The 25,009-nt window shown below is 38.3% G+C and overlaps 1 protein-coding gene across 4 annotated transcripts in view; it reads left to right on the forward strand.

The window, feature by feature from the left end:
- Nucleotides 1–4,999: 4,999 nt before the first annotated feature.
- The window catches only part of col12a1b (collagen, type XII, alpha 1b), a 150,111-nt gene continuing 130,101 nt past the window's right edge, over nt 5,000–25,009 (forward strand). For 2 of the 4 annotated variants that reach the window (XM_026194793.1, XM_026194795.1), the window contains exons 1-11: nt 5,001–5,237; nt 5,923–6,038; nt 9,897–10,013; nt 12,125–12,268; nt 14,662–14,721; nt 15,968–16,231; nt 17,295–17,459; nt 18,662–18,835; nt 19,052–19,342; nt 20,125–20,727; nt 24,704–24,982. In XM_026194793.1, the coding sequence (XP_026050578.1) occupies nt 5,960–6,038; nt 9,897–10,013; nt 12,125–12,268; nt 14,662–14,721; nt 15,968–16,231; nt 17,295–17,459; nt 18,662–18,835; nt 19,052–19,342; nt 20,125–20,727; nt 24,704–24,982 (2,176 nt within the window). In that variant the 5' untranslated portion in view covers nt 5,001–5,237; nt 5,923–5,959. Of the gene's footprint in view, nt 5,238–5,922; nt 6,039–9,896; nt 10,014–12,124; nt 12,269–14,661; nt 14,722–15,967; nt 16,232–17,294; nt 17,460–18,661; nt 18,836–19,051; nt 19,343–20,124; nt 20,728–24,703; nt 24,983–25,009 lie in introns of all 4 variants that reach the window. The other 2 variants (XM_026194796.1, XM_026194797.1) reach the window with 2 other exon arrangements.

A 25,009-nucleotide genomic window follows, 5' to 3' on the forward strand; every position in this document is an offset into this window, starting at 1 on the left:
ACAGACAGAGACACAAAGAGAGTAACTGCTACCTGTCTGCATAAAATAACACTAATGCTGGAGAAATATTTAAGTAATAAGCAGCAGGGGTGGTTGGAAATGTGTCTGTGCTGCTGTTCTCCTGAGCTGATGAGAGCTTCTCAGCCTCCAGGAGGTGCTAAATAGTCCATTCTTCATTTCGTTGAACATGATTTAACAGCTGATTTTGTTGTAAAAATGGTGGTATGATAGACACTAAGGTTATAACACAATACAATTTATTTCTAAACAACATTGCTGCACTCCATTCCTGTACCTTTTGTTTAAAATAGTTTAAAAGTAACCAAATGTAATAAAATCTACCTTGAGCTGCTCCCGTGTCAAAAGAGGCCACCACAGTGGAACCGAACAAAAGCTTGACACAGATTGTGTAAAAATAACCACTTAACCTTTGTGTCTAAAAGATACCAAATGAAGGTAAACTAGGGCTGGGCTGTACTTTTGTGTAATACCAATTTGCTCCACAAGATGGCGCAGGAGGTTGACATCCACTGGTCAAACATTGCCCCCTCCTGGTGAAGGTTTTACTTCAGTTCTTATTAAAAAGGTCCTTTAAAAAACGTAACGGCATTTTTGTTTAGTTACATATGCTAAATACAACACATGCCTGTCAATGTGACATGTAAATGTAACAGATTTTCTTATGTTGCCTTTTTGTCATATTGTTTATTGGTTTGAGACAAAAGTTTTTTGTAACATGTTAATCCTAGTTTTTCATCAGTTAGGATTGTTACAAGCTCACATGTATACATTTGAGGGCTCTACAACTACCTTTAGATTAGTTGCGAGTTAAGATTTATTTCATCTTAAAGTTACAGTGAGTCTTTTTCTGTTTTGTTTTTTTGTTATTTAACAGGAAAAAAGCTTGTATGCTCATAAATATCCATTTATTAGTGTGTATTTACATCTTTTAAAAACTGATGTATAGTTGTAAACTTAGAATTAATCTATTAAAAATACATAGGAGCAGGTTTGTGGAAGCCGCCACGTTGCCGTGGCTTCCACGTGGAGGAGATGAATGCCGTCATTCCGTCTAATTATGTTTTGGGTAGTTGCCTAGAGATGGACCACATATGTAGTAAACCTTACAAGTTACTTTAAATATCAAGACCATAAATAGCTCCTTCAAACTATATAGCCCCTGAACTGAAGCCAAGGCTCTAAAACAAACATAAAATAAATAAATAAATAAATAATAATAATAACAAAGTTATTTATATAGCACTCTTCAAAACACAGAGTTACAAAGTGCTTCACAGTTCAAATAAGAGCCACACACTGAAGATAAATGCACATGTTAAAACATACAAACACATAAATACACACATAATCAGCCACACCGACAAACATTTATTCCAACATACACACATACATGCACACATGGTTTCAAACTATGGCAACGAATGAAGGGAACGGATTAATGAAACTCTATAAAAAAGAGTTTTCAGCATTCGCTTAAAACAAATAACCGATCTGATTGACTGAGGAAGGCTGTTCCACAGTTTGAGCGCTACAACCTCAAAAGCACAGATCACCTCTGTTTTTAAAATCACAACGAGGATAGGAAGGCCCTGGTTAGACGATTGAGAGGTCGGCTGCATGGATAAGATGTTAGAAGCTCAGGTAAATAAGCAGCTATATAAGTTTATAACAGAATTTTATAGTAGATCCTGAATTACACTGAAAGCCAGTGAAGGGATGCAAGGATAGGTGTAATATGAGACTGCCAGCTAGTTTTGTTAGCAGCCTTGCTGCTGCCTATTGAAGATGAGCTTTGGTGGACTGAGAGACACATGTGAAAAGTAAATTGCAATAATCAAAGTGTGTACTAAAAGTTTAAGATGACTTACTGACATTAAAAGTTTGATTTTCACAATATTTCTCAAATGAAGGAAACAAGACTGGGTAATCTTTGAGATATGATTTTCAAAATTCAGCTGCTGATCAAAAGTGATACTGAGGTTTTTAGCAGATGATTGTATATTATTGGTGAGGGGGCCGTTGTACTGAATACCTGCCTTAGCTGCCTGGGCTGAGCACTGGAACCTCAGGTCTACAGGAACTGAGAATTAGAATAGATCCCATTAATAATGGCAAAAAACAAAATCAAAACAGGAGACAGGAGAGGTTGTTGAGCTCGACAGAAAAATGTCACTGTGTGTCATCTGCATAGTAGTGGTAGGAGATTCCAATAAAACCATCAATTTGTTGGCTCAGCGGTAACATATATAAAAGAAACAGAACTGGTCCATGGATTGAGCCCTGGGGCACTCCACATACGAGCATTACAGATTACAATATACATCGATTAATATGAATTCTGAAATATTTGTTTGATAAGTATGAAGAAAACCATTTGAGAGCAGTGCCACTGATGCCAACCCAGTTTTGTAGTCTGCTAATAAGAGTAGCATGATCAACAGTATCAAAGGCTTCAGATAAGCCGAGCAGGACTAAAATGGGATGTTCAGCCTCATCCGAGCGCATAAGGTTGCCGTTAGTAATTTTCAATAATGTCTGTAACCGCATTGGAATTTATCAAAGATGTTTCCTTCAACAATCTGAAGGAGCTGACAAGCATAAACTTTCTCAAGGAGTTTGGAAATAAATGAGAGTTTGGAAATTTGCCTTTAATTGTTTTAAACAGTGGGATCTAAGGAGGGTTTTTTTAGTAGAGGAAAGATGCCGGCTGTTTTAAAGTAATCTGGAACTGACTGATAAAAAGGGACTGATTGACAATAGAGAGAAGCTGGAGGAGATGACAGGGAGAAACTCTTTAATGAATTTAGGAGGCATAATGTCGGTTTGGCAGGGTAAAGTGCGGATATGTGAGACTATATCCAAAAGAGCTATTGAAGAAATGGTTTGAACTCAGACAACAGAAATGGGTGAGTGACTTGGGTGGTTAAAGGGGTACAGACTTGAGCTGTGATCTGATACTATTGATCTTGCCGGTGAATTTTTTCGCAGTCATTAGAAGATATTGGAGTGATAGCAAAGTGAGGAGGATGAAGAAGTTTGTTGTTGGTATCAAATAAAAACTTTAGATTATGTCTGTTATCGTTAATCAAACTAGAAAAATATACTACTACTACTACTACAACTACTATTACTAATAACAATATTAATAATACATTTTATTTATAGGCACCTTTAAGACCCTCGAGGTCACCTTACAATAATACAATAACAGTAGCAACAGCAAAATAACATTTAAACATAAGGTAAAATATGCAGTTCTCGTGTATTTTGTGAGTTGGATGAGTGTAAATAATAACTCCTTCATATGGAAATAGTGAACATGGAGATTAGTCTTTTTCCATCAACATTCAGCTCGTGATCATTTATTGCCAACATAGTCAAAAGTACTTATCGTCAGTAGAATAGACATTCAACCCTGCCGTCTGCAGACAGCTATGGGCCGGCTAAGCAACAACAACCACAGCTGGTTGTAAGTTAACATTTCGCCAGTTAATATTTTTTTATTAAATCACACTTTTCCTCTCATATATACACTGCATTCTCACATTATATGAGAGTTAATTCAGAAAAGTTCAGGACATCTCCACTCTCCTCCAATGACACCTTACTGCTATCACTGGACAGAACTGAGCTTTTCTTAATCATCGACTCTTATTCAAAATGTAAAAGCACACTCCAGAGTAAATTGATGTGGAAACCCAGCATAATGACAGCTGAGGTAAACAGTGTGCTGACAGCCTACACTCACTACAGATGAACAGTGGCCAGACTTGTTTGAGCTACAGCAACCACTGTAGTTAGGATTCTGTTGTTGTTGAAATGGGAGGAGTTAAAAAAACAGAACTCAGTTGATTGCAGTCTTTTGTCCATTGGTGAGGTTTTACACACTGTACCTCTAAAATTGTGAGAACTTGGATATTTTTGGAAAAGATAGCAAAAATAATTTAATTGATACCCTTAAAAGTTGGAAAATATCAATGTTCAGAAAATCATAACTCAGGTTGCTGCGTTGAATTTGAGAAAGTTTTGACAGTTGGGTTTAAAAAATAATAATTAAAGAGGCCCCATAACAAAGGATTACAACAGCCAAGCAATTTCAGAGTTACTTTAACAAATTTTGGGAGCAGAAACTTTAGAAATAAGGGTGGATTTTTTTTATGTGCTTTGACAAATTGTCAGTTACTGTATTTTGTGGTATCTACTGTACCAAATTATAGGTTCAGTTGGAAGTACTGGTGGTACCATCCCTCAGTGCCCTAATATTTTAGGACTCATAGGGTGCTGTGTAAGACTAAAATCAATGATGGTCTAAGTGGAGTGTATGAATATGTAATCATTTGGGGGAAGTTAATAATTTTGGGGTCATTTTGCCTCTGCACACCAGAGTTGCCAGTATCATACAGTGGAGTCTTGATAATGTAACAATTTATTTTGGATACCTTAAAAACAGATGAATGCTGGAAGCCACAGATCAACTTTGGAGCTATTATAGTAAAATCTACATCCTGTCCTTTTAAAAAATATAATAAATATCTGGACTTCCTTTAAGACACTGCATGTATATTCTTTATATTATGAGTAACCTTTCAGATCACAGAGTGGAACTGAGTTGAAGCAGCTGCTCCAGTTTAGTGAGCTCCTGCCAGGACCCCAGAAACTTCAGTTCCGGCCCTGGACTCCAGATTAAAAAGGAAAAGACTGACGCGGGGTTTCGTTTACTAGACTGTGTAATATTTTCCCGTTGATTCACAAAATTTAAAGTGGGTAAAAACCTCTGACAGTTTTCCCCCACTAATCCCCCGCGACCCCGCTCTGCTGCTGTCTCCTTGCGGCCGAGTCGCACAGAAGCCCTTCATCACCGGAAAGGAATGCAGAAAACTATGTAAAAGTTTCCGAGTGTGTGAGTCCTTCCGTGCTGCATTTTCAGAGGTTACACATCACTTTTGGCCCGGCTGGATGTCGTAAGAGCTCGCGGCGGGGTAGGCAGAGCTGGGAGCAGCCCCCCTGTTAAGTAGCAGATTGTGTGGAGACTCTTCCCACTTGGAAGGAGGCTCGCCGACGCGTCTGGGAAGCAGAAATCCGCGGAGCGCCCTGACTTCAACTCCGTACCACCTCACTCTCCCCTGTGTCGGGCTGGGGGTCTACAGCGAAACCTTTATCCTTTTAATTTTTTTTCTTTTTAAGCAAAACTAAAATTCAGCCAGCCATCTCTATAGGTCAGTCGTGCATGGTTTTTACATTTTTGGTACCATCTGTGGGGGATTATTTTTGTCACGACTTATTACAGGCTTTTTTCAGGTTTAAATGTTGAGTTATCTGAATTCAATAATATTCCATTCATTTCTATATTTATTTGGACTATTTTGTGAATGCGTGGATTCTTTCTCGACATTGCCGTGCGTAATTGCGCACGGCGCTACGGCTCAACTCGCCATTAAGATAAAATGGAAAGACTTTGTGCCCGTTAGAGTGGGTCATTTTCATCAGGCGGAGATATGAAATACTTGATTGGAGTCTGCAGAGTTAATGCAACAATAACTCGAGCTCCTTTAGAAAGTGGAAAAACGGAATTTTACGGGGAAAGATGAGCTAATGATTTGCTTTTGTGGGATTTTTGTCGGAAGTTTTAAAAGTTTCAATATGTAGATTTTGGCGAGTTTTACACATTTATACATATGAAGTCTGTCGTGTAAGTCTTTTGTCGCTGCTTGTGGAACTTTTTCAAGCGTCAGGATGACTTTCAGACTCATTCCTCTCTCCAAAGCGGCGTATTCTGATAACTTTTCAGCCTGATGTAGATTTGAATGAAGATTAATGAGCTCCGAGGTTCTCGTTCAGATAGGATTAACAGTCTTATGAAGCCCTGAGGGAGTTTAACTGCCTCCTTGGTTCCTCTCGCAGTTTCATTCATGCACTGCTGAGACCAGCGGAGCCGAAGATGAAGAGCAGGCTCTCTCTGGCAGCGGTTGCTGCCGTCCTGGTACTGCTGCTGTCCTCCTCTCAGGCCCAGGAGCAAGGTAAAGCCGCTCCTCCTCCTCCACTTCTTTTAATTCAACACATCTGAATTCTTCCACCTCCTCTCACCTCTGTCTCTCCTCTGCCTGCTGTGTGTAGCTGCACTTTTAGTCTAAATGAATAAAAAAAATCACTGAAGCAAATGTGTACCTGTGGATTGATTTGTTTGAACTTCTGATTTTAACTTCTGTTTGATGATTTTTTGTGATCCAGTGATTCACTTTTCCATCAAGAATTTCTGCTTGAAGAGAAAAACGACCCCAGCTTGAAATACATTGAGTTTGAGTTTCTAGACGGGAGGGTTTTTGTATTATTACTTTTGTTTTCGAAGCATGTCAAACCGTGAAGTTCAACTTTAATGAGAGCACGAATGCAGCTCAGATTTAATTGTGTAGTTAGATGTGGCTTCATGTTGGTGATTAACAAAAAAAAATCAGATATACGGTGAGAATATCATCACCTTTTTCCTGTAATTGAAAACCAAAGCAGTCTTGTTCTTAAATGTTGAAAGGAAAAAAATGTGATTAAAATTAAATGCAGTCTAATTTTTTAACGCCAGGTGGCGCCGTTGCTCGAAATCCCCGACTGCATTTCACTACAGATTACATTCCTCCAGTTTTAAAAAAGTAGAAGAGGAAAAAAGGAAAAAGCCCAGGCGGCACGTAGCCAAGTTTCCTCCCTACATCTTTTCTCTTGATGGAACGGAAAGACAAAATATGAGTTTCGCGTTATTTTCCAGAGGTTTCAGAGGTTAGGACAGGAGACAACTGGCTGCACTGAAATCTGGATCATCCCAGAATAAAAGCAGAAGAAAGCACAGTTAAAAAAGAAAGAAGGAAAGTTTCTTCTTCTCTCCTTTCCAAGAGACTTTCTGACCTCCTGAGACCCCCTCTCTGTCTTTAATGTCCCAACGGGGGGCCCTGGCTGCCTTTCCAGGGGTCACGGCACAGTAATGGGTCACATATATTCCACAATAGTTTGATGCTAGGGCCGGACTTAAAGGCTGAAACACCTTGAACACAAAGAAGCCTCCAAACGGGAAGGGCTCGGCTCCAAACAGTCCCATTTCAGAGCAAGAACTGCAGAATAAAATCAGTTTAGAACCGAGCCCTGGATGTGTTTAAAATGTGGATGAATGTGCGTGTGGATGGTAACAGTGTGTGTCTGGATTAAAAGCTGAAGTTTGTCGGGTAGTTTTTGGCTGTGATACCCCCCGTTCGGAAACAGAAGCAGCGGCCCCCTCCCCCACGCGGCCCTTGAATTGATTCACCAGGTTGGTGGTTCCTCCATTTTTAACGTCCTGTAACCTTCCCCGGTCAAGCCTTGACCCCCCAGGTCTTGGCTTCACGACAATATTTTACAGTGATATTCTTCACCCCTCCCCCACACTAACATAAAAACAACTGGTTGGTGGTCTAGAAATCCCGGCTAATCTATAAACTGTAGCTAGATCATCTGTATTTAGATTTATTTAATCCGTGCAGCTGGAAAGGTTGATGAGATGATCACAAACTCCGGAGCTCAGGTTACCCGCTGCGAACATGTGCTGATAAACTTCCTGCAGCATGAAAAGATTAAGAACTAGACACAGTTTTTCCACCTGTTTGTTACATGCAGAGGTTTATCGTGCATTTTTCTTTACAGTCAACCAATCCCACAAAAAGACCCCAAACTAACAGCAGATGTTTCCTTCTGGTAATAAGTCACCTTCTTTAATATTTCTATTTGCTATAGAGCTCCACTGTAGACCTCGGAACACTGATGGACTCAGTTTTTGATTCTGGCAAACATGGGCACCATATTTGTGTTAATCTGCCTCTAAATATAGTCCCAAATGTGTGCTTTCCTGTATGTTCGCCAAAATCTTCAGCTTTGAACAGCTGTTTTTGGAAATTACTCAATCACTTGGAAAAATATAAACCACTTGGGAGCTTTGTGTGGGATTTATTGACAAGAAAGAAATTACTGAAAACCGTTATTCTCATTTGTCAGGAACAAAGTTACACTTCCTGTTATAGAAACAGATTTGTCTCTGCTTTTGTGCCTGAGGCAGACAGACAGTTGTGTTTATATTCAGCTATTTAAAGCCATATTGTGACTGAATGCCTTTTTTGTAGCACCAAGTTAGAGTCAACATCTTTGTGTATTATCTTGATAGCAAGCTAGAGCATCATAAATAAGCACCCCAACCTGAAGAATATCATTTTAAAATATTTCTTTAAAAACAGTCTGTGGTCCCTCGTGTACATGGAAACTTTTTGTTCATTGTCCTAAGTTGTTGTCAACAACTTTTCATGTACACGTGCATGATCTGCTTGTTTTGTTGCTTGTGGAAAGAAGTTGATAACATACGTTTAGAGACATGCTCTGTGAATAAATATAATTATTATCCTCCATGTCAATTTGGTTTGCTGGTTAACATGACAAAGACCAGTGGTTCTTAAACTATGATCCGAATCCTAGAAGTATTCTTGGAGTCTTAACTGTATGGTAAATTTCCAACAAAGGTAGATTATGGATCCTTTTTTTTTAGACTTAAATAGTTTAAGAACCTCTGGTGTAGATTCTTTGGAAACATAAGAAAAAGATGTACACATGTCTGCACTCACATTGTGTATTCTTTTATGAGGTTTGCAATGGAGACAATGAGAGTGATGACTCCGGTCTTTATCCATTGTATAATCAGCACTTTCTTGGTCAATTCAACATCCTGTGTTGGATTGAGGTCATGGACAGACTGCTGGATGTCCGTCAGTCCATGTTGGAGTTAGCTGACAGGAGGAGATCGTGACTGGTGATTTTCAAAATTAAAAAAAAAAAACGACATCACCAGCCACAAACATTTCAGGATTCAAAATATTTAAAAGGCGTTGTTATCTGCATCCATGAGAGGTACGGAAGCAAACACAGGCCAAAACAATTGAATATTTTTTAAATATAATTATATTTTATTATTATTACTATTATTATCATTATGATTGTGGCTGTTCCCTCTAGGGATCGCCATGTAATTATGGAGTTGGGAAATACTGTATGTTGAGTTGTTAATGTTCAAATTTAAACACCAGGTAATAGCAGTGAAATCTTAATCAGAAAACAGTCATCATTCAAATTTTAATTCCTTAAAAGTTTTGTTCCTTAGGACCCCATTTAAACTGAATCAATGCAATATTTAAAAAAAAATGAAGTTCATTTAATAAGATTGAATTAGCAATGTCAGGATATAAAAACAAAAAAGTCTCACAATAAAGCTATGTGGCTGAAGAATGGTGTCAGTAATACCATTTGTGATTGATTATGCTTCATGTCTTAAGTGTTTGATGTTGAATTTTCCATTTTAGATGCTGTTGTCTTAATTTTATAACTCTGGTTTTACCAATCAACAAAGATTTTAAAATGTTACATAAAAGATGTGAGGGTAAATCCCATACGAGTCGAATAAAGACTCCTCAAACGCATTTTTTAAATACATGCCATCGCTTGTTGCTCTTAAAATTCATTTGACCTGTTTTTTGCTTCCATATTCATGATCACGCCCAAAATTCACCAGGTCTCATATACGAACCCTCTGTGTGTCCCTCCTAAGTTTTAGATACCGTTGTGTTGTGTTTGTTGTCTTGGTCTGTTGCCTGAGTTGTTGATTGTAGCCACACGAGCCAAACGGAGGTCATTTTTTTGTCTTCAAAATGGCTTTCCTCTCATTTGTAGTTTGGTGCGTCTTGTGTTGTTTGCACCAACAGTGAACTTGTCTAACTTCACCTTGGAAGTGTTGACTGTTGGTCCTTTTTTATAATGATCACTACAATACACTTCGCTCTTAAAGATAAAGTGCTAACTGCATTGATGTTTTTTCTTCACAGTGGACTCTCCATCAGACTTAAGATTTAAGATTTTAAGTGAGAACTCAGTGGAAATGATGTGGAGGAGACCACGGTCGAGGATACAGGGTTACAGAATAGAAGTGACCTCAGACACAGGTTGGTGCTCATTAAACCTGCAGGTTCTGTCGTGCCATGCCTGTAACATTACAAGTGTCATAAAGATTTCACTCAACCTGACAGGACTCAGCACTTACCGCAATTATCTAAAGGTTTCTGCAGACACAAGTTTAGCTCCAGGAGCTTCTAATGATAAAAAAGGAAAAACATTATGAATGGAGAAATCTTATCATCGGTTGCCAGCGCTGAACTTTGCCAGCACTGACATTGCAAACTGCAATCTGTGTTACTTTAGCTCAGGCATGCACATGTAAGACCTTTTATGTAATAGCTGAGATATTTATGCATAGATTTAAAAAGAAGAGCTATTATTTCAAATGATCCAAGACTTTACCCAAAATAACTCACCACTTTCAGAAAGACCATGTGCTGTTTCAACATCTTCACAAAGCACTGCCTTAGAGTATATATACTTGTACTATATTATACTAACTTACTGATAGAACTAACATTAGTTTGCATGCTGATAGTCACCAACTCATATTTCAGAATCATCATTCAGAACCCAGTAAAATGTCCTCAACTAAGACTTCTGTATTCTATATAATTTCAAAAATTGTTAGTAAAACTTACGTGAGTACAAGTTTCTTCTTATGCATGGAAAAAATAGCACTAACATCATACACTGAGTAATAGAACTAACTTTAGCTTATATATATTTAAATGTTGCCAGGTGTAAGTGACTTATTGTTGCTAACTAAAATTAACATCAACTTATATACAATCAAACACAGACATACTTTTAATAGCTGACAGAGCTAACATCAGCAAAGTCAAATGTAGATAGTAAAAATATGTCATTTACATCTAACTAACATTCAAACACTCACAGGGGTATGCAATGTGCTGTTACTAACTAAAAGAATTAACGTCCACTCACATACGATCAAACACAGACACTAATTAACAGAACTATTAAATCATTGACAGGTAAGGGACGTACTGTTGCTAGTTAACAAAACTAGCATCAGTTTAAATACAAACATGTAAGTAAAAGTAAGTTTTTTATTTAACAGAGGTAATGTTTAGTTATTTATTGGCAATTGCTATTCAAAAGCCATCTTAAGAAAGTGTACTAAGTGAGTAGCATATTACTTTCAATAACAGATCTTTTCTGACAAGAAACAGGTACTGAGATTATTAGCTTTTCAACATGAAGGCTTTACAAGGACTAAATTGATGAGGCTATGATGTGAATGTGACATATCATTGCTATTGCTGAACGAGCTAAGTAACAGAACTAATATTAGCTTTAATATGTATATTCATCAACAACAAGTTGTAACAGCTACATACTATTAGCTAGCTAACCAAACCCCAAAACTGTAGCTTGCACTTCCATATTGACTAAGAAATAAGGATAACAGTTACATACCTTGACTAACTGCCCATATAGCTAACTTTAACATTAGCCTTTCTATTCATGTCAATTAGCAAATAGATTAGCCAGTTATCTTTTTTTTTTTTTTTTTTTTTTTTGCTGAGATAGCAAAACAAGAGTCATTTTTATTAAAAAAAAAAAAAAAAAGTCAACCTACAAAAAGGTCAACCTAGAAACGTTTCAAATGATGTTAAAAACAAATACTAAATAAATAAGCTAGGATGGGTAACTGATAAACACCAAGGTTGATATATTTTGTCAAGAAATAGGCCTAATATATAACAGTAAATATTTTTACGTTTCTGTTTTTTGTTAAATAAAAAAGTAACTGAAAATTAGTTTGTAAGTTTTACAGTTTCAGTTATTAGAGGCACAGAAATATTAGAGAAAGTTTTGACATTAAATATAATCTGTTAATATTGTTCATTTCTATTAGCTGAGGCTAAGATATTTTTTAACAAATAATTAGCATTCATCTTATGGAACATTCAGGGGAATTAAAGGGTTAAAATAATGTGTGTTTTATAGTAACAAAGAAAGTTGTTTTTTTATCAAATCGATTGTACTATTGTGTGTTTACATGGCTATTCCAGTCCCCGGGTCAGCAGTCGAAATCAGGTTTTTCTGAAGCCCTGTACTGACTCTTGGAGAAATCAAGTCATGTAATAGTTTCCTAATGACTTCCCTCTGACTTTGTGCATTCTTGTAGAAGAACCAACAAAAGAATTTACTCTGCCTGCATCTGCCACTAAGACCTCCATTTCAGACCTGACTCCAGATGTGGATTATGTCGTAACGATAACTGCATATTCTGGATCAGAGCAGAGTCTGCCCATCTCCGGCCAGATCACACGTGAGTCACCGTGTCTCTGCATTTGTGTGCTTGTGGAAATCAATGCCAGATGTCCCGTAAAAAGCTTAAAAAAAAGCTAAAAACTAACACCGAGTGTGGAAGATAACAGAGAGACACCTGCCAGGTGTTGCCCTTTCACCAGTATATGTTAATAACATTGCTCGGTTTCTACATTCGTTTCAGTATTTTGGTGTTTCAGTACAGCAGACTGTTCGTCATTCAAGGAAACAACCTCAAATGTATTTCTTTATTTAAATTGCTTTAATTTGACTTAAAAATAGGTTTGTATTTAATTCTTTATCCTGGAAACAGTAAATCACAAAGCAAGCTCACCACAAGGTCCATTTAGCATGACATTTGGAGTCAGTTAAGACAATTTTTAGTTTTGCCAAAGTTAAAAACTGTAGACTAAAAGTCTGACTTGACAGATTTAAGCAAATCTGCAGCACAGGGAGCCAGCCAGGACAGATTCCAGTTGTATACAGTTTCCATTCTGCTGGTGCCATGTGATATGGTCAGAAGTTCTAGAAAAAAATCCACCAAGCAATCGTGCTGGTGAGCCTTTTTTCTCAACTGCTGCTTTTACTGGTTATTAGTCTGAGAGTTACTTAGGAGAGACAGAAAATTGTCTTTGGCTTACTCATTGATACCATAAATTCGAAAGCAAAAACAAGACAATTGAAAACAGGCACGAGGAACAGCATGAACAACATGACTTCAAAGGTGAGTTTTTTTAATGCAGAAGGGAGGGGTTTTACTATTTACAGAATTTTTTGAATAGTTTACCACTACCTAATTACAGAAAAAAGACACAAGAGCAGCTCAAATTGTATTGTGCAAAAATAATGGCTACATTAAGTTGTGCAATGAGAATTTATAAGTAGGCATCGCTTCTTTTGACCCTTTTGCAATTCAAAAACAATTTGTTCTTCTGCACTTGGAAAACAGCAACCTGTAGCGTGTCTACCACAGATTTCCATCAACATTTTTCCTCTATATTACTTTACCATAATCAACAGTTCCAGCACCAAAAGATAAAATTTCATTATTCACTTTGGTCACTTGGCTGAAGACATTTTTGAAATATTACAGCCTGTTATTATTGAGGTAAAGGTCTTGGTGAGATTAAAAACCTATTTTCAAGAGTTACCTGGCCTAAAAGATAACTGATATAAGCATAAACACACAAATACAACTGTCAAACGCTACAGTCAGTGGACACAACGTCTACCAATATTATTTTCTCAGTTCTATAACACCGACTTAAATTCCCACATAGTAATCAGCTCAGATTTTTCCAGGAGATAGGGACAGCATAATTAAAGGTAGTTTTTGGAATCACCCTTACTAACATGTTACTAAATTGTTCACCACTAGGGGGCAGATACCAAAGGATAACAGCAGCACACATTTCAACACATTGCCCCTGTTGGTGAAAGATCTCTGTACATTTTGCAGAATGTCATTTTTGAAAAAGTACCTTCAAATAATGTTTGTATTAACATACTGCACCATCTTATTGCACTAAGAGGTATTAGATATTTTTTTAAGCCTGGCCCTAGTTCAGATTCATTTAACACCATATAAAGACTTTTTTTTTTTTTTTTTTTTTTTTTTACCATTTTTGATCATTAAAAAAAAGGAAGAAAGAATTTACAAAAAGTACCCTTTATGCCTAATTCTGTTTCGGACCAAACAATTGTAAAATACAATGAGGAATAAAGTCATACTGATTATGGTTTTTACTCATACATGAACAGAAGTTAGAGGAAACCACTCCAAGGAGAGGTTTGTAGCTAAAAATCAACCAATAGAAAAGACTGAAGACATTTAAAGATAACAACTTGTAAATAAAATGTAAAGCACTTTGGTGTTCAGAGGAAGAAAGGATTTCTTCGGATTGTCAAACCAGGGATAGGCCTAAACCATGTTTATGATGTTTACAAGCAAAAGTATGAAATGGGACACTGACCCAGATTTCAGGCTTTGACTGAGGTCTTCACTGACATCATGGCAGCAGTTTTTGGTGGGGACAACTGATGATCTGAGAAGCCCTCTGAGCTTGAGCTATGCTGGAAATCCTACACAAACTATGACATCAACCTGACAGTTTCTCCATTTGGGAGCTCATTTGGAAGTTTGTTGCATCACGAAAAAGGAAAAATTGCTCAAGAAACCCTCTGATGAGAGGATAAATCCTACGTAGGGAAATTTAAAACACAAGAGTTGGGCTGATTTCAGAGGTCTGCCTTCACATGAAGAAAAACAGTGACAGAAAATGATTCATAACATGTCATCACTGTAAAGATATTGGGTTTCCTGAGGATAATTTCAGCACAATAGATAATATGAACTGACTTTTGTAATTACGCGATTGTTTCATTGTCTTACAGTTGAATCTAGTGGAAGCACAAGAGGAACTTCCAGGAAACCAGACTCTTCAGATTCAGCCAGTGAGTACTTTTGTTCACTTATTACACACCTTAGTTTGACCAGGGGTTTCACTTCCTACTCAGATAATGATGAGTCATAAATCCACTGCCATACCTCCTCGACTTTTTGTTCGTGGGTTTTCTTCTGGGCGGTGTTCATCAGTGTGAGCTTAGCAGTGAAGGAAGGCTCTACAAACACCCCATTGTATAGCAATAATCAAAATTAGTCCCCCATAAATCTCTGAAGGATTTGGTCATCGATTTGGTTCCCTGCCGAGCAGTTATGCCAATACGGGGGAAGCTGCACATGCTCAGTGCGGCGGGGGTCATAGGTGTGGTGGGAGGTTGCTGCTGTTGGAGCTGTGGGAGTGAGCTGAACCCAGCCCCGAAGTGCTGAGAGAAGTGGAAACCATTACAGATGCTGATTTACAAGAGCGCTGCTTCTGCCACTGCTGCCCTGGCCCCTGTTCTGCACACGATGACGAGGTTGTGCAGATTTTTCCTTCTCTTCATGAGGGAAAAGTCACGAGGAAACTCCCAGAAAGCAGGGCAGAGGAGAGACAATGAAGTCTGGTTCAACAAACAGTGTCTAAATTAACAAAAAATAATGACTTTAAAACATGCTGAGCTGAGAAAAGTGAATGCGAGTAAATCCAACATCTTAACACCCCCAAGTAAAATTTTAGTGGTTAAGGTCTGTTTAAAAGTTTAGGATTAGGCAACTAAAAGTATGCCACTTTATACTGGAAGCTGAAGGTTCTAACGTTAGAGAGAAGAACCCAAAAATCCGAAGAAACATCCACATTCAGGTCTACACAGTGGCAGGACTTGAACACCAGCACTGCTGAGCTGTTTGGCGTGATGATCTTTGATGTAGCCAGCAACTTCTGAAGCTTCATTGAGTCACTTGTTAGCAAATGCTTTTTCTGGCACATGTACAGGATTCAACTTCATGAGTGGGATATTTACTGACATCTTAGTTTAACCCTCAGGCCTTAATTTCAAGCATTAACCAAGCAAATCCACTCAAATTGACTTTCAGACGAGAGAGCCAAAAGTGGAACAATGCAAATCATTATTTAATCTAAAATAACACTGAGTGGGTTTTTTTTAGTCTCAACAAAGAATATTAACGTTATCGAGAAAGTACTGCCACTGAATAAACCTAAAGTCCAAGGCTGTTACTCACATATGGGGGCAGAAAAATTACATTTTCTGTTTAATGTTCAGCGTTTTCTTCCTTTTCATTCTTGAACTTTTTTTGCAGGATGCTCTGCCAGCATCATCGGCGATGTGGTGTTCTTGGTGGACGGCTCCTGGAGCGTGGGCAGGCCAAACTTCAAATACATACGCTCCTTCATCTCTGCGGCTGCCGGAGCCTTTCATATCGGCGAGGAAAAAACCCGGGTAGGCGTGGTCCAGTACAGTGATGACGCCAGGACTGAGTTCAACCTGAACGAACACCAGACCAGACCGGCGCTTCTGCGGGCCATCGGCTCAATGCCGTACAAAGGAGGCAACACGAACACAGGTGACCTGTTGATGCTGTTCAGTTCTTTGGGTTTTCTGTGGAGTTAAATTGACCTGGGACATTTTCAATCAGTAACACCCTTTTTAAGGGGGATGTTTATCTTTGGTAGCAAGAATAATCGTTTTTTAATACATGGCTGTTAAAGACTGATTTGTTTTTGTGAGGTGAGTGCTCATTTCACGTGTGTCTCGCTTGGCTCACTTGACAAATAGGCAGGCAAAACTCTGGGATGTAAGGGAATTAAAAACACATCCATTAAAGTACAGGGAAATAAAATTATAATCACATTACACACAGTTTAACTTGCTGAGAAAGCAATAAAGCAGCCTTGTCAGGGCCACTTGAGTCAAAACGGGATTGTTATTGCAAGTGAAGTCATTTAAATTTGGCGAGATCACTCTGATCTGGGACCTCCCCGCCCTTCCATGGGTGTACATGGAAAGAGAGCAGCAGCAGGACCCTCTGACAAAACAGAGCAGGCATTGATAATAAGAGAAATGACAATGATTAATTCAGATACAGCATGAAATGGAAGAGCTGGATTAGAGGTGGGCTGCAAAGTAGCTCACAGTAACTGTATGCAGAGTGAAGTAGTGCCTGAATAGTGCACGCAAGATGAAATGAGAAATGCCAGGAGTGCTACTGAATTTGAACCATTCCTGCTAAGACCATGCTCATTTTAAATCCTCAAATTTTGAAACAGACCACATATGAAATGTTCAGAAGACAGATCAAGAAAATTACAAGTAATATAAAATTTCGTCAAGAAAAGAGAAAGAAAAAATGGAGTTTATATCAAACTTGAAGGAGCGCATGATCAATGAAGGTACCTCAGAGAATTAAATGTCAAAAAGTTTGCTGGTGGATTTCTCATCATGATTATGTGCTGTGTTTCATCCTTCTGTGATATCTCTGATTTTGCTGCTCGGTTTATTGCTGAGTTTGAGTTTTGGTCTACAAAAAGATTTCCTGAATCAAATAGTTGTTTTTCTCCTCATCATTCTACAATTTAAATCTAAGAACACCCAATGAAGTAAAACTCTTCTCTCTCTCATTGGTCCAGGTGACGCTCTGGACTACGTTTTGAGAAATGTTTTCAGTGAGGCGTCCGGCGCCAGAAACGGTCTCCCCAAAGTGCTGGTGATCATCACAGATGGCAAATCTGAGGATCCAGTGGCGAGCTATGCCAAGCAGCTCCGGAGCACGGGGGTGGAGATCTTTGTCCTCGGTATGCAGCCAGAGCAATTTTATTGCACTCCACATTACATTTTCCATTCGTATTTAATGCTTTTAGCAGGGGTTTGTAACAAAAGCAACCTGTGGTGACGTAGTAATGGAAGAAGGTTAAATTCCTACATCGTTAACCTACAAGCAAGTGATAGCAGGTTTTATGTGTGTTTATGCTCCAGTTTCGCTCAGACTTTCCACAAACTCAGACGAAGAAACACCACTGGGATGTTGCTATGGAGTTAAAGAGGCCTGGTGGTTCAGGACTTATAGCTCATCTTTTGCAGTCAGTGGAAACAGATCAATGATAGAAAACTGCTTAGCGAGACACTAATGGTTTTTAGTTTTTGTCAGAGGACCACTGTAACCTTCCTGCTACGTTCCCTAGAGACAATTTATCGGGCTAGCCATCATGTTTTTGGAGGTTATCCCAGCTTTAAAAGGATTCTTAAAGGTGGAGTTTGGTGGAGTTGTCTTAAGGCAAAGCTTACAGTGACATGGCTTCTTTTGGCAAATATGAGTTCTTAACTTTTGTGGGTCTAAGGTCACGTGTTTTATAGAAACACTGAATGGTGCAGGAAGTAATGGTAATTACTCAGTGCCTCTAATCAAAAAGTTGTTGGGTTTAAACCCCAGCCCCAGCAAATAGGCACTTATGAAAGAACTTTAACCCATATCATAGTTGACCCTGTCTAAAAGCAATAAAAATATTTTTTTAGTAAGTACCTCTCTCAATAAGAAAGTTCACAGGATACCAGCTGTCTTAGTCAAACTTAAATCTATGCATGGATACAACTCTTCCAACAGTGTCAAAGTTTTACAGAGGAGTATAGCACCATAAACCCTTTTCATATTTACTGCCCATGTTGTCAGACTTTCCAACCAATGTGGAACAGAAAAGAGAGCATTTAATATGCAAACGTGGAAAGTAAATGCTCGCTTAACTTTGTTACAGATTGTTCATTTCATCCAGTATTTACAGACCTGGAGCAAATGCACCCGTTACTGCGTCAACCAATGCCAGTGAGTTTACAAGGATGGCTAAGAATTCAGTGGTGTCGCCTCAGCTTAGCTCAAAATGAGGAATCATCTCTAAATTTGGCCGGCATTGAAAACCACAACAATTTCCACATGTTCATGAAGAACCATCCACTCTGCTTTTACCACAGCTTTGAGTTTGTGGTTTGTCTTTTCCCCCCGTAGGTATCCAACAGGCAGATGAAGAGGAGATGAGGCTAATGGCCTCTACCCCTTACAGCAGTCACATCTACAGTGTGGCCACCTTCGACATGATAAAGAACGTGCAAAAACAGCTCATTACTCGGATGTGCGCTGGTGTAGAAGATCAGCTCAATGTGGTAGTCAGTGGAGACGAATGTGAGACATCTTTAAAACTAATACTTTCATGCCTAGTCTGAGTTGTTAAAAAACATTCTCTTGCCATTTGTACCTTTGTTTTTACCCTTTAATATGGTTGAAACTGTAGTTTGATGTAGATTGCAGTATACACTCTTATTTTTTGTCTCTTATTTTTTATTTAATTTTTCCAAATATATGACATTATAATTGTGATTCCATCTCTTATTTTTGCAGTTGTTGAGCCAGCCTCCAATCTCCAGGTCCAGGAGGTAATCTCAAAGTCCATGCGGTTGATGTGGGACCCCTCTATTGGAGATGTTTCCGGATACAAGATTCAGCTGATCCCCATGATGGCTGGCAGCATGCGTCAGGAACTGTACGTGGGCGCAGGCCAGACCTCGGTGGTGGTCCGAGGTCTCTCGGCAGATACAGAGTACCAAATCGTTCTGTTTGCCTTGAAGGGATTGACACCCAGCGAGCCCATCACGGTCATGCAGAAGACTCTGCCAGTTAGAGTTTCACTGGGTGAGTACTAAACAATGAAAGTAAAAGTTTATAGAGAGACTTCTCTTTGACTACCGGCATAGATTAATGAATAAAATGTCTGTAAGTGAATCAGTGGTTTAATTGGCAGGCTCTGGCAAACTGTACTGACTCAGCGCTCTGCTGTAAATAATGCAAAGAAACCTGGAAACATTGTATCAGCTCACATGTCAGACTAAACAAATTGCAGGTGACAATCAAAAAGTTTTGGGAACAGGTCCATAAAAAAGCTTACTAAATTTAAACCAGTGATGTCTAAGTCATCACTTCTAGCTCTAGTCCTGAAGACTAATTTTATATCTTAAAAACAAAAAAAAGTGATTCTTGGAATAAATGTTCATAGATTTCAATGCTTGTTAGTTAGAATACTTCCTTATTTTTCTCCAATGATTGCCAAGACTTTGGAAAGCAATTAAAAAAACCAAATTCTGATAGCACAGGGATAGAGTTAGAGCTAGTATTATGCCTGATTAGACCTCAGGGGGCCTCAGTGTGACTTGCAGCCACACTGGAAACTGTGCACTGCTGCCTATTTGACTAGAAAAACCAGCCAAATTCTAATCAATTATAGTTTTCACTTGACTATGAGCGCTCTTGTAACATGTTGTTCAAATGTTGTATTATCTTTAGAGGACTAGCACATGCTATTAAGACTTTCTCAACACCACCATTCTTTAGCTCAGTATCAACTTTATACAAGAATAAATACCTTTATTGTAAAGAATTTAACAGTCAACTTTGTACTTTTTTTTCTGTCTATCCAGAATGTTCCCTTGGTGTGGATGTGCAGGCTGATGTTGTCCTTCTGGTTGATGGATCCTATAGCATTGGTCTGGCAAATTTTGCCAAAGTAAAAGCATTCCTAGAGGTGTTGGTCAATACTTTTGACATTGGGCCTGACAAAGTTCAGATCAGCTTGGTCCAGTACAGCAGGGATCCTCACCCTGAGTTCTACCTGAACACTCACCACGATCTAAATGCCGTGGTCAAGGCTGTGCGAAATTTCCCATACCGTGGCGGCTCCACCAACACCGGCAGGGCCATGACTTATGTCAAGGACAAGATATTCCAGGCTGCCAGAGGAGCGCGTGCCAATGTTCCTCGTGTCACCATCCTCATCACTGATGGAAAGTCATCCGATGCCTTCCAAGAGCCGGCCACCAGGCTGAGAAATGCTGATGTGGAGATTTTTGCTGTGGGTGTTAAGGATGCTGTGCGAAGTGAGCTTGAGGCCATTGCTAATCCACCTGCAGAGACCCATGTGTACACTGTAGAAGACTTTGATGCCTTCCAGAGGATTTCCAAAGAACTCATTCAGTCCATCTGCCTCCGGATTGAACAGGAACTCCGCAACATCCTCCAGAGACGTAAGTAATGTGGTTATAATCCTCTATGCAGATGACATTGTGCTATGCTGGGCTTTGTTTGACCAATGTGCTTGTGTTTTGTGTTTAGGGTTATAGAGTTCCATAAGATTTCATTTTTTCTTTTGATGGATACATATATTATTTTTAATTCAGCCTTTATTTGGACTGTGTTATTTATGTAAAAAAAGAAAGCAATGCTCATTTTAATCTAATTCAGGTTGCTTTATGTAGTTGTGTACATCCTAGCTTTAACTGTAATGCTGGATGTTAATCAGTTTTGCACACTGAATCCCTATCAAACATGAACATGGTTGAAACAACAAACAACAACAAAACACCACAGAAGTCTTTGTAATTTAATTAATTTGGCAACTGATGACTTTTTAAGTAATGTGAACTTTTGTCCTCTTTTATCTGCATGATAAACTTGCAGTTTAGAATAAATTCAGAAAGTTAATTGGAATGGGAAACAGTCAGAAATTGGAGGTTTGACATTCTTACTCTTCTTTCGATTGAGGATATCTGCTTTATTTCATTTTTTATAATCTATAATAATGGATAGTATAAAACAGTGACTGGACACAAATTTTTTTCAATAGAAAGTCTGAAAAGGACATCTAGGCAATGTCCAAGACGTACATCGTGAAGTCAAGGAACTTACTTTTGTTTGCATAAGTTTTCTTTTTTCAATTACAGCCAGAAATCAAGAGCATATTAAGGCTATTCAGCATCATACTTATAGGATTTCTTTTAATGCCAAGCTGTAGTATACCCTATGAACTGTATACCAATACTCCAGCATCAACATTATAATTCTGTGAAAACTAAGTTTGAAGGTTTGAACCATTCACTGTTGATCTCGGTCTTGAAATTACCAGTCTGCAACAAATGTACTGCTTTATGATTGATTTCAGCGCATTTTTACCTCTTTGGCTTCTCAGTTACACTGGAGGATTCAGTTCTCAGGATTCATGAGTTGAACACCTTCATTCAGATCAGATCAGCCCCTGTCACATTTGAATACAGTGCAAAAGCTAAAACGCTCAGTGCAAAATATACAAAAATATATTTTTTAAAATCCCCGAAAACTTTTTTCACACAAGTTTTATACTGTTTTAGATGAATTCTGAATTCAGATTTCCTTTGCAGACAATGGTATTTTTTATGTTGATGGATAGAAACAGATCTTTATCCGTTTATTCCGTTTTACATTTGCTAAATTACATTCAGAGGACTTTATGAATAAACATTGCTTAATTGTTGGCACGAGGTAGCTCAACAGAACCAACAATGGAGTATGAAACAGCCCACAGTTTATTAGTTTTACATATATATATATATATATATATATATATATATATATATATATATATATATATATATATATATATATATATATATATATATATATATATATATATATAAAAATTATACAACTTGCTTTCAAACATTTCCATTTGTTCAGCAAGTATAGTTTTCAGTGTTCACACAATAATGAAAAAGAAGTACAACCTCAAAAACTATAAACAAGTCCAGCATCCTGTTGGTCTCTATTTTGGGGTTAATTTCGGAGATTTATCTTGCTTTCTCACTTTATTTGTTTTAAACAAGTTCAACACATGTTGTTAGTTTTTCAAGGTTTTCCACACCAAACAACAGCTTCCTCCTCCTAACCACCAAACAACTGAAGCTGCTTTCATTTATTTGCATACAGTGCTAGAAACAATGCCAATGCTTTTGATCAACCCATGGGTTTAGTACAATAATTAGAAATCTTTTCTTTAAAATTTCAGCTCAAGTTCTAAATCTACCAGTTAACTAATGTTATTGTTACACGTGCAGTCAAGAAATCAACATTTTAACAATTAACCACAGCAGCAGTCGGTTGCAACTTTACCCCCCTGTGAGGTCGATGAGAGTACATAACTGTACCATCAGCCATCCACATGGACATGATTACTTTCATGTCCCTTTTCTGAGCATGTCTTTATTAGCTAAAACCATTTTTTTTTTTGCCTCAATGTGTAAAACACATGCCCACCTTTTGATCTTTCAAGGACAGGGAGAGTTTCTGCATGTGTAAATGGGTCAAATAGTCCTTTGCAGAGATGTATTTGCATTTGTTTAAACTGAGCCAGAGCAGCAGATGACTCAGTGTGTTACCACACAAAGTCTATGCAAGCTGTCAGGTGTGTTGTCTGTCACATAAACAAACCTTTGAAGTGCAGTTCTTTGCACTGAAGTCATCACCCACCCCAAAACGTCTGGTAGTCGGGTTTAAACACCAAAGATGTTAAATCACAAATGCTGTTTCATCCTCTTAGAAAAGGGCAATAATAATCGCTCAGTGTTTGCCAAAACGAGCTTCCACGTCTGGCAGTATTAAATGTGACTCACACCAGCTTTGATTGCCAATTATATAATCCTTATATAATAATGACTTTATGTCAACAAAGAGAATGTGCAGGAGCCCAACTTAAAGAGCTCTGGTAGCGGGTCTCAGCCCTCCCGATCCTGAATGATGGCACTGCCTTGTAGGTCAGCTTTCTCTTCTACTTTTGTCTATTTCGGATGATGGTTTATGCATATGGATAACAGCCTTAGACAGGAAGAAAAAAAGAGAGCTTCCAGAGAATACGAATTGTAGAACTGCTTTAGTTTTTCCACTAGAAAGACTGAGCTGATTGATGATGCAAATCTGAGCCTGTTGGCCAGCTGCTTGAAGTAATGTGTTCATTGTGTCTGAAAAATCAATACCAGGGAGATAAGTTGCAAACTTCAATGAATAAATTAGTCAGGGTTGCTTGTGGTGGGTCTAATCTCAAATGACCTAGTGGGAAAACAAAATCTCAGGCAGCTCACCGAGTGTGGACTTTGAAATCTGCAACAACAGGACTCCTAAGGGACCCTTTTCACGACAGGGGACACTCATAGGTAATCACATCTGGGGCTGATTTAGCAGATGCAGCATGTGACTATAAATCACCTTTAACTAACAGCCAGATTTGGAGAAAGATGCTGTTTTTCTCACTATATCAAAGATGTCAGACACATATTTTGTCAGCCCAGTTTAATGTCAGAGCCAGACAAGGAATGTATTTCTTCTGATGATGTATTTTGAAAACAGATGTCAAACCACCTGTAAATATCTCAGTTGTTCCACATTTAGTCAGTCAGTTTAGTTTTTGGAATTAAACACCTAATTGCATTTTAACTTCTGATAAAGCACAAATCATGATAAAAAAAAGTTATCAAGATTTAAAAATGCTATAAAGAATTTCCACAGAGATGGATACCATACAAACAGTTTTGTATGATGATTTGAATACTTTACATTTTCATTCTAATAACCTAAGATAACACCTTTACCCTGACTTTGATGTAACATTTTACTCTTTCTAGTAAAATGAATTGTTCTTCTGTAACATGATCATCATTTCAGAACTGCTCAGCAATCCTTCAAACTTACCAAAATGTAATCTAATGCAATGCTGGCATTACTTAATATGGTTATTTTGGAAAGACTTTACATAAAATATTGGCTTACCTTCCAGGTCTGAAAACCTTAAACTTGCATTATTCTCAATTACCAGCAGGGAGCAGCTCCTCTGGTTAAAGAAAGAAGTCAGATTATATAGAAGTTTAAGAAAATCCACCTCCCAGTGCGAGGATAGCCTCAGAATTGGGGTGATGTTACCAGCCTTAACCTCAAATGTTAAGGTTGAGGTTAAGGCTGGTAATGCGTGATTACAGTTTATTGATGATTTTACCATTCTCGTCTGAGTTTACATATAAAATAATTTTCTTTCAGAGAATAATCATCTTTTTTCTCAGAGCAATGTGCTGTATTGTTTTATTTTAATTATTTAACCATCTTCTTCTTCTCCTTAATTCGTAATGAAGACACTCTTTATGCCAAAAAAGGAACTAGCTGCTGAACCCTGTTAAGTAAAAAAAAATCTTCTTCCTCCTCCAGAACTGATCTCGCCAAAGGACCTGACCTTCTCAGAGATCGGCTCCAGAAGCTTTAGGACCTCATGGAAGACGGACGCCACCAATGTTGAGTCCTACCTGGTTCAGTTCAGGCCGGCAGATGACCCCGACGGGCATTTTGTGTCCATGTCTGTGCCCGGAGACTCCCTCACTGCCTTCCTGCCCTACCTCAACCCTTACACTCGCTACGAAGTCAACATCTACGCCCACTACGAGAAAGGGGAAAGCTTGCCTGTGACTGGCTATCAGACCACGCTAGAAGGTATTTATACTGTCATAAACAATTTAT

Source organism: Astatotilapia calliptera, chromosome 15, assembly GCF_900246225.1.
Source record: "Astatotilapia calliptera chromosome 15, fAstCal1.2, whole genome shotgun sequence".
NCBI lineage: Eukaryota > Metazoa > Chordata > Actinopteri > Cichliformes > Cichlidae > Astatotilapia > Astatotilapia calliptera.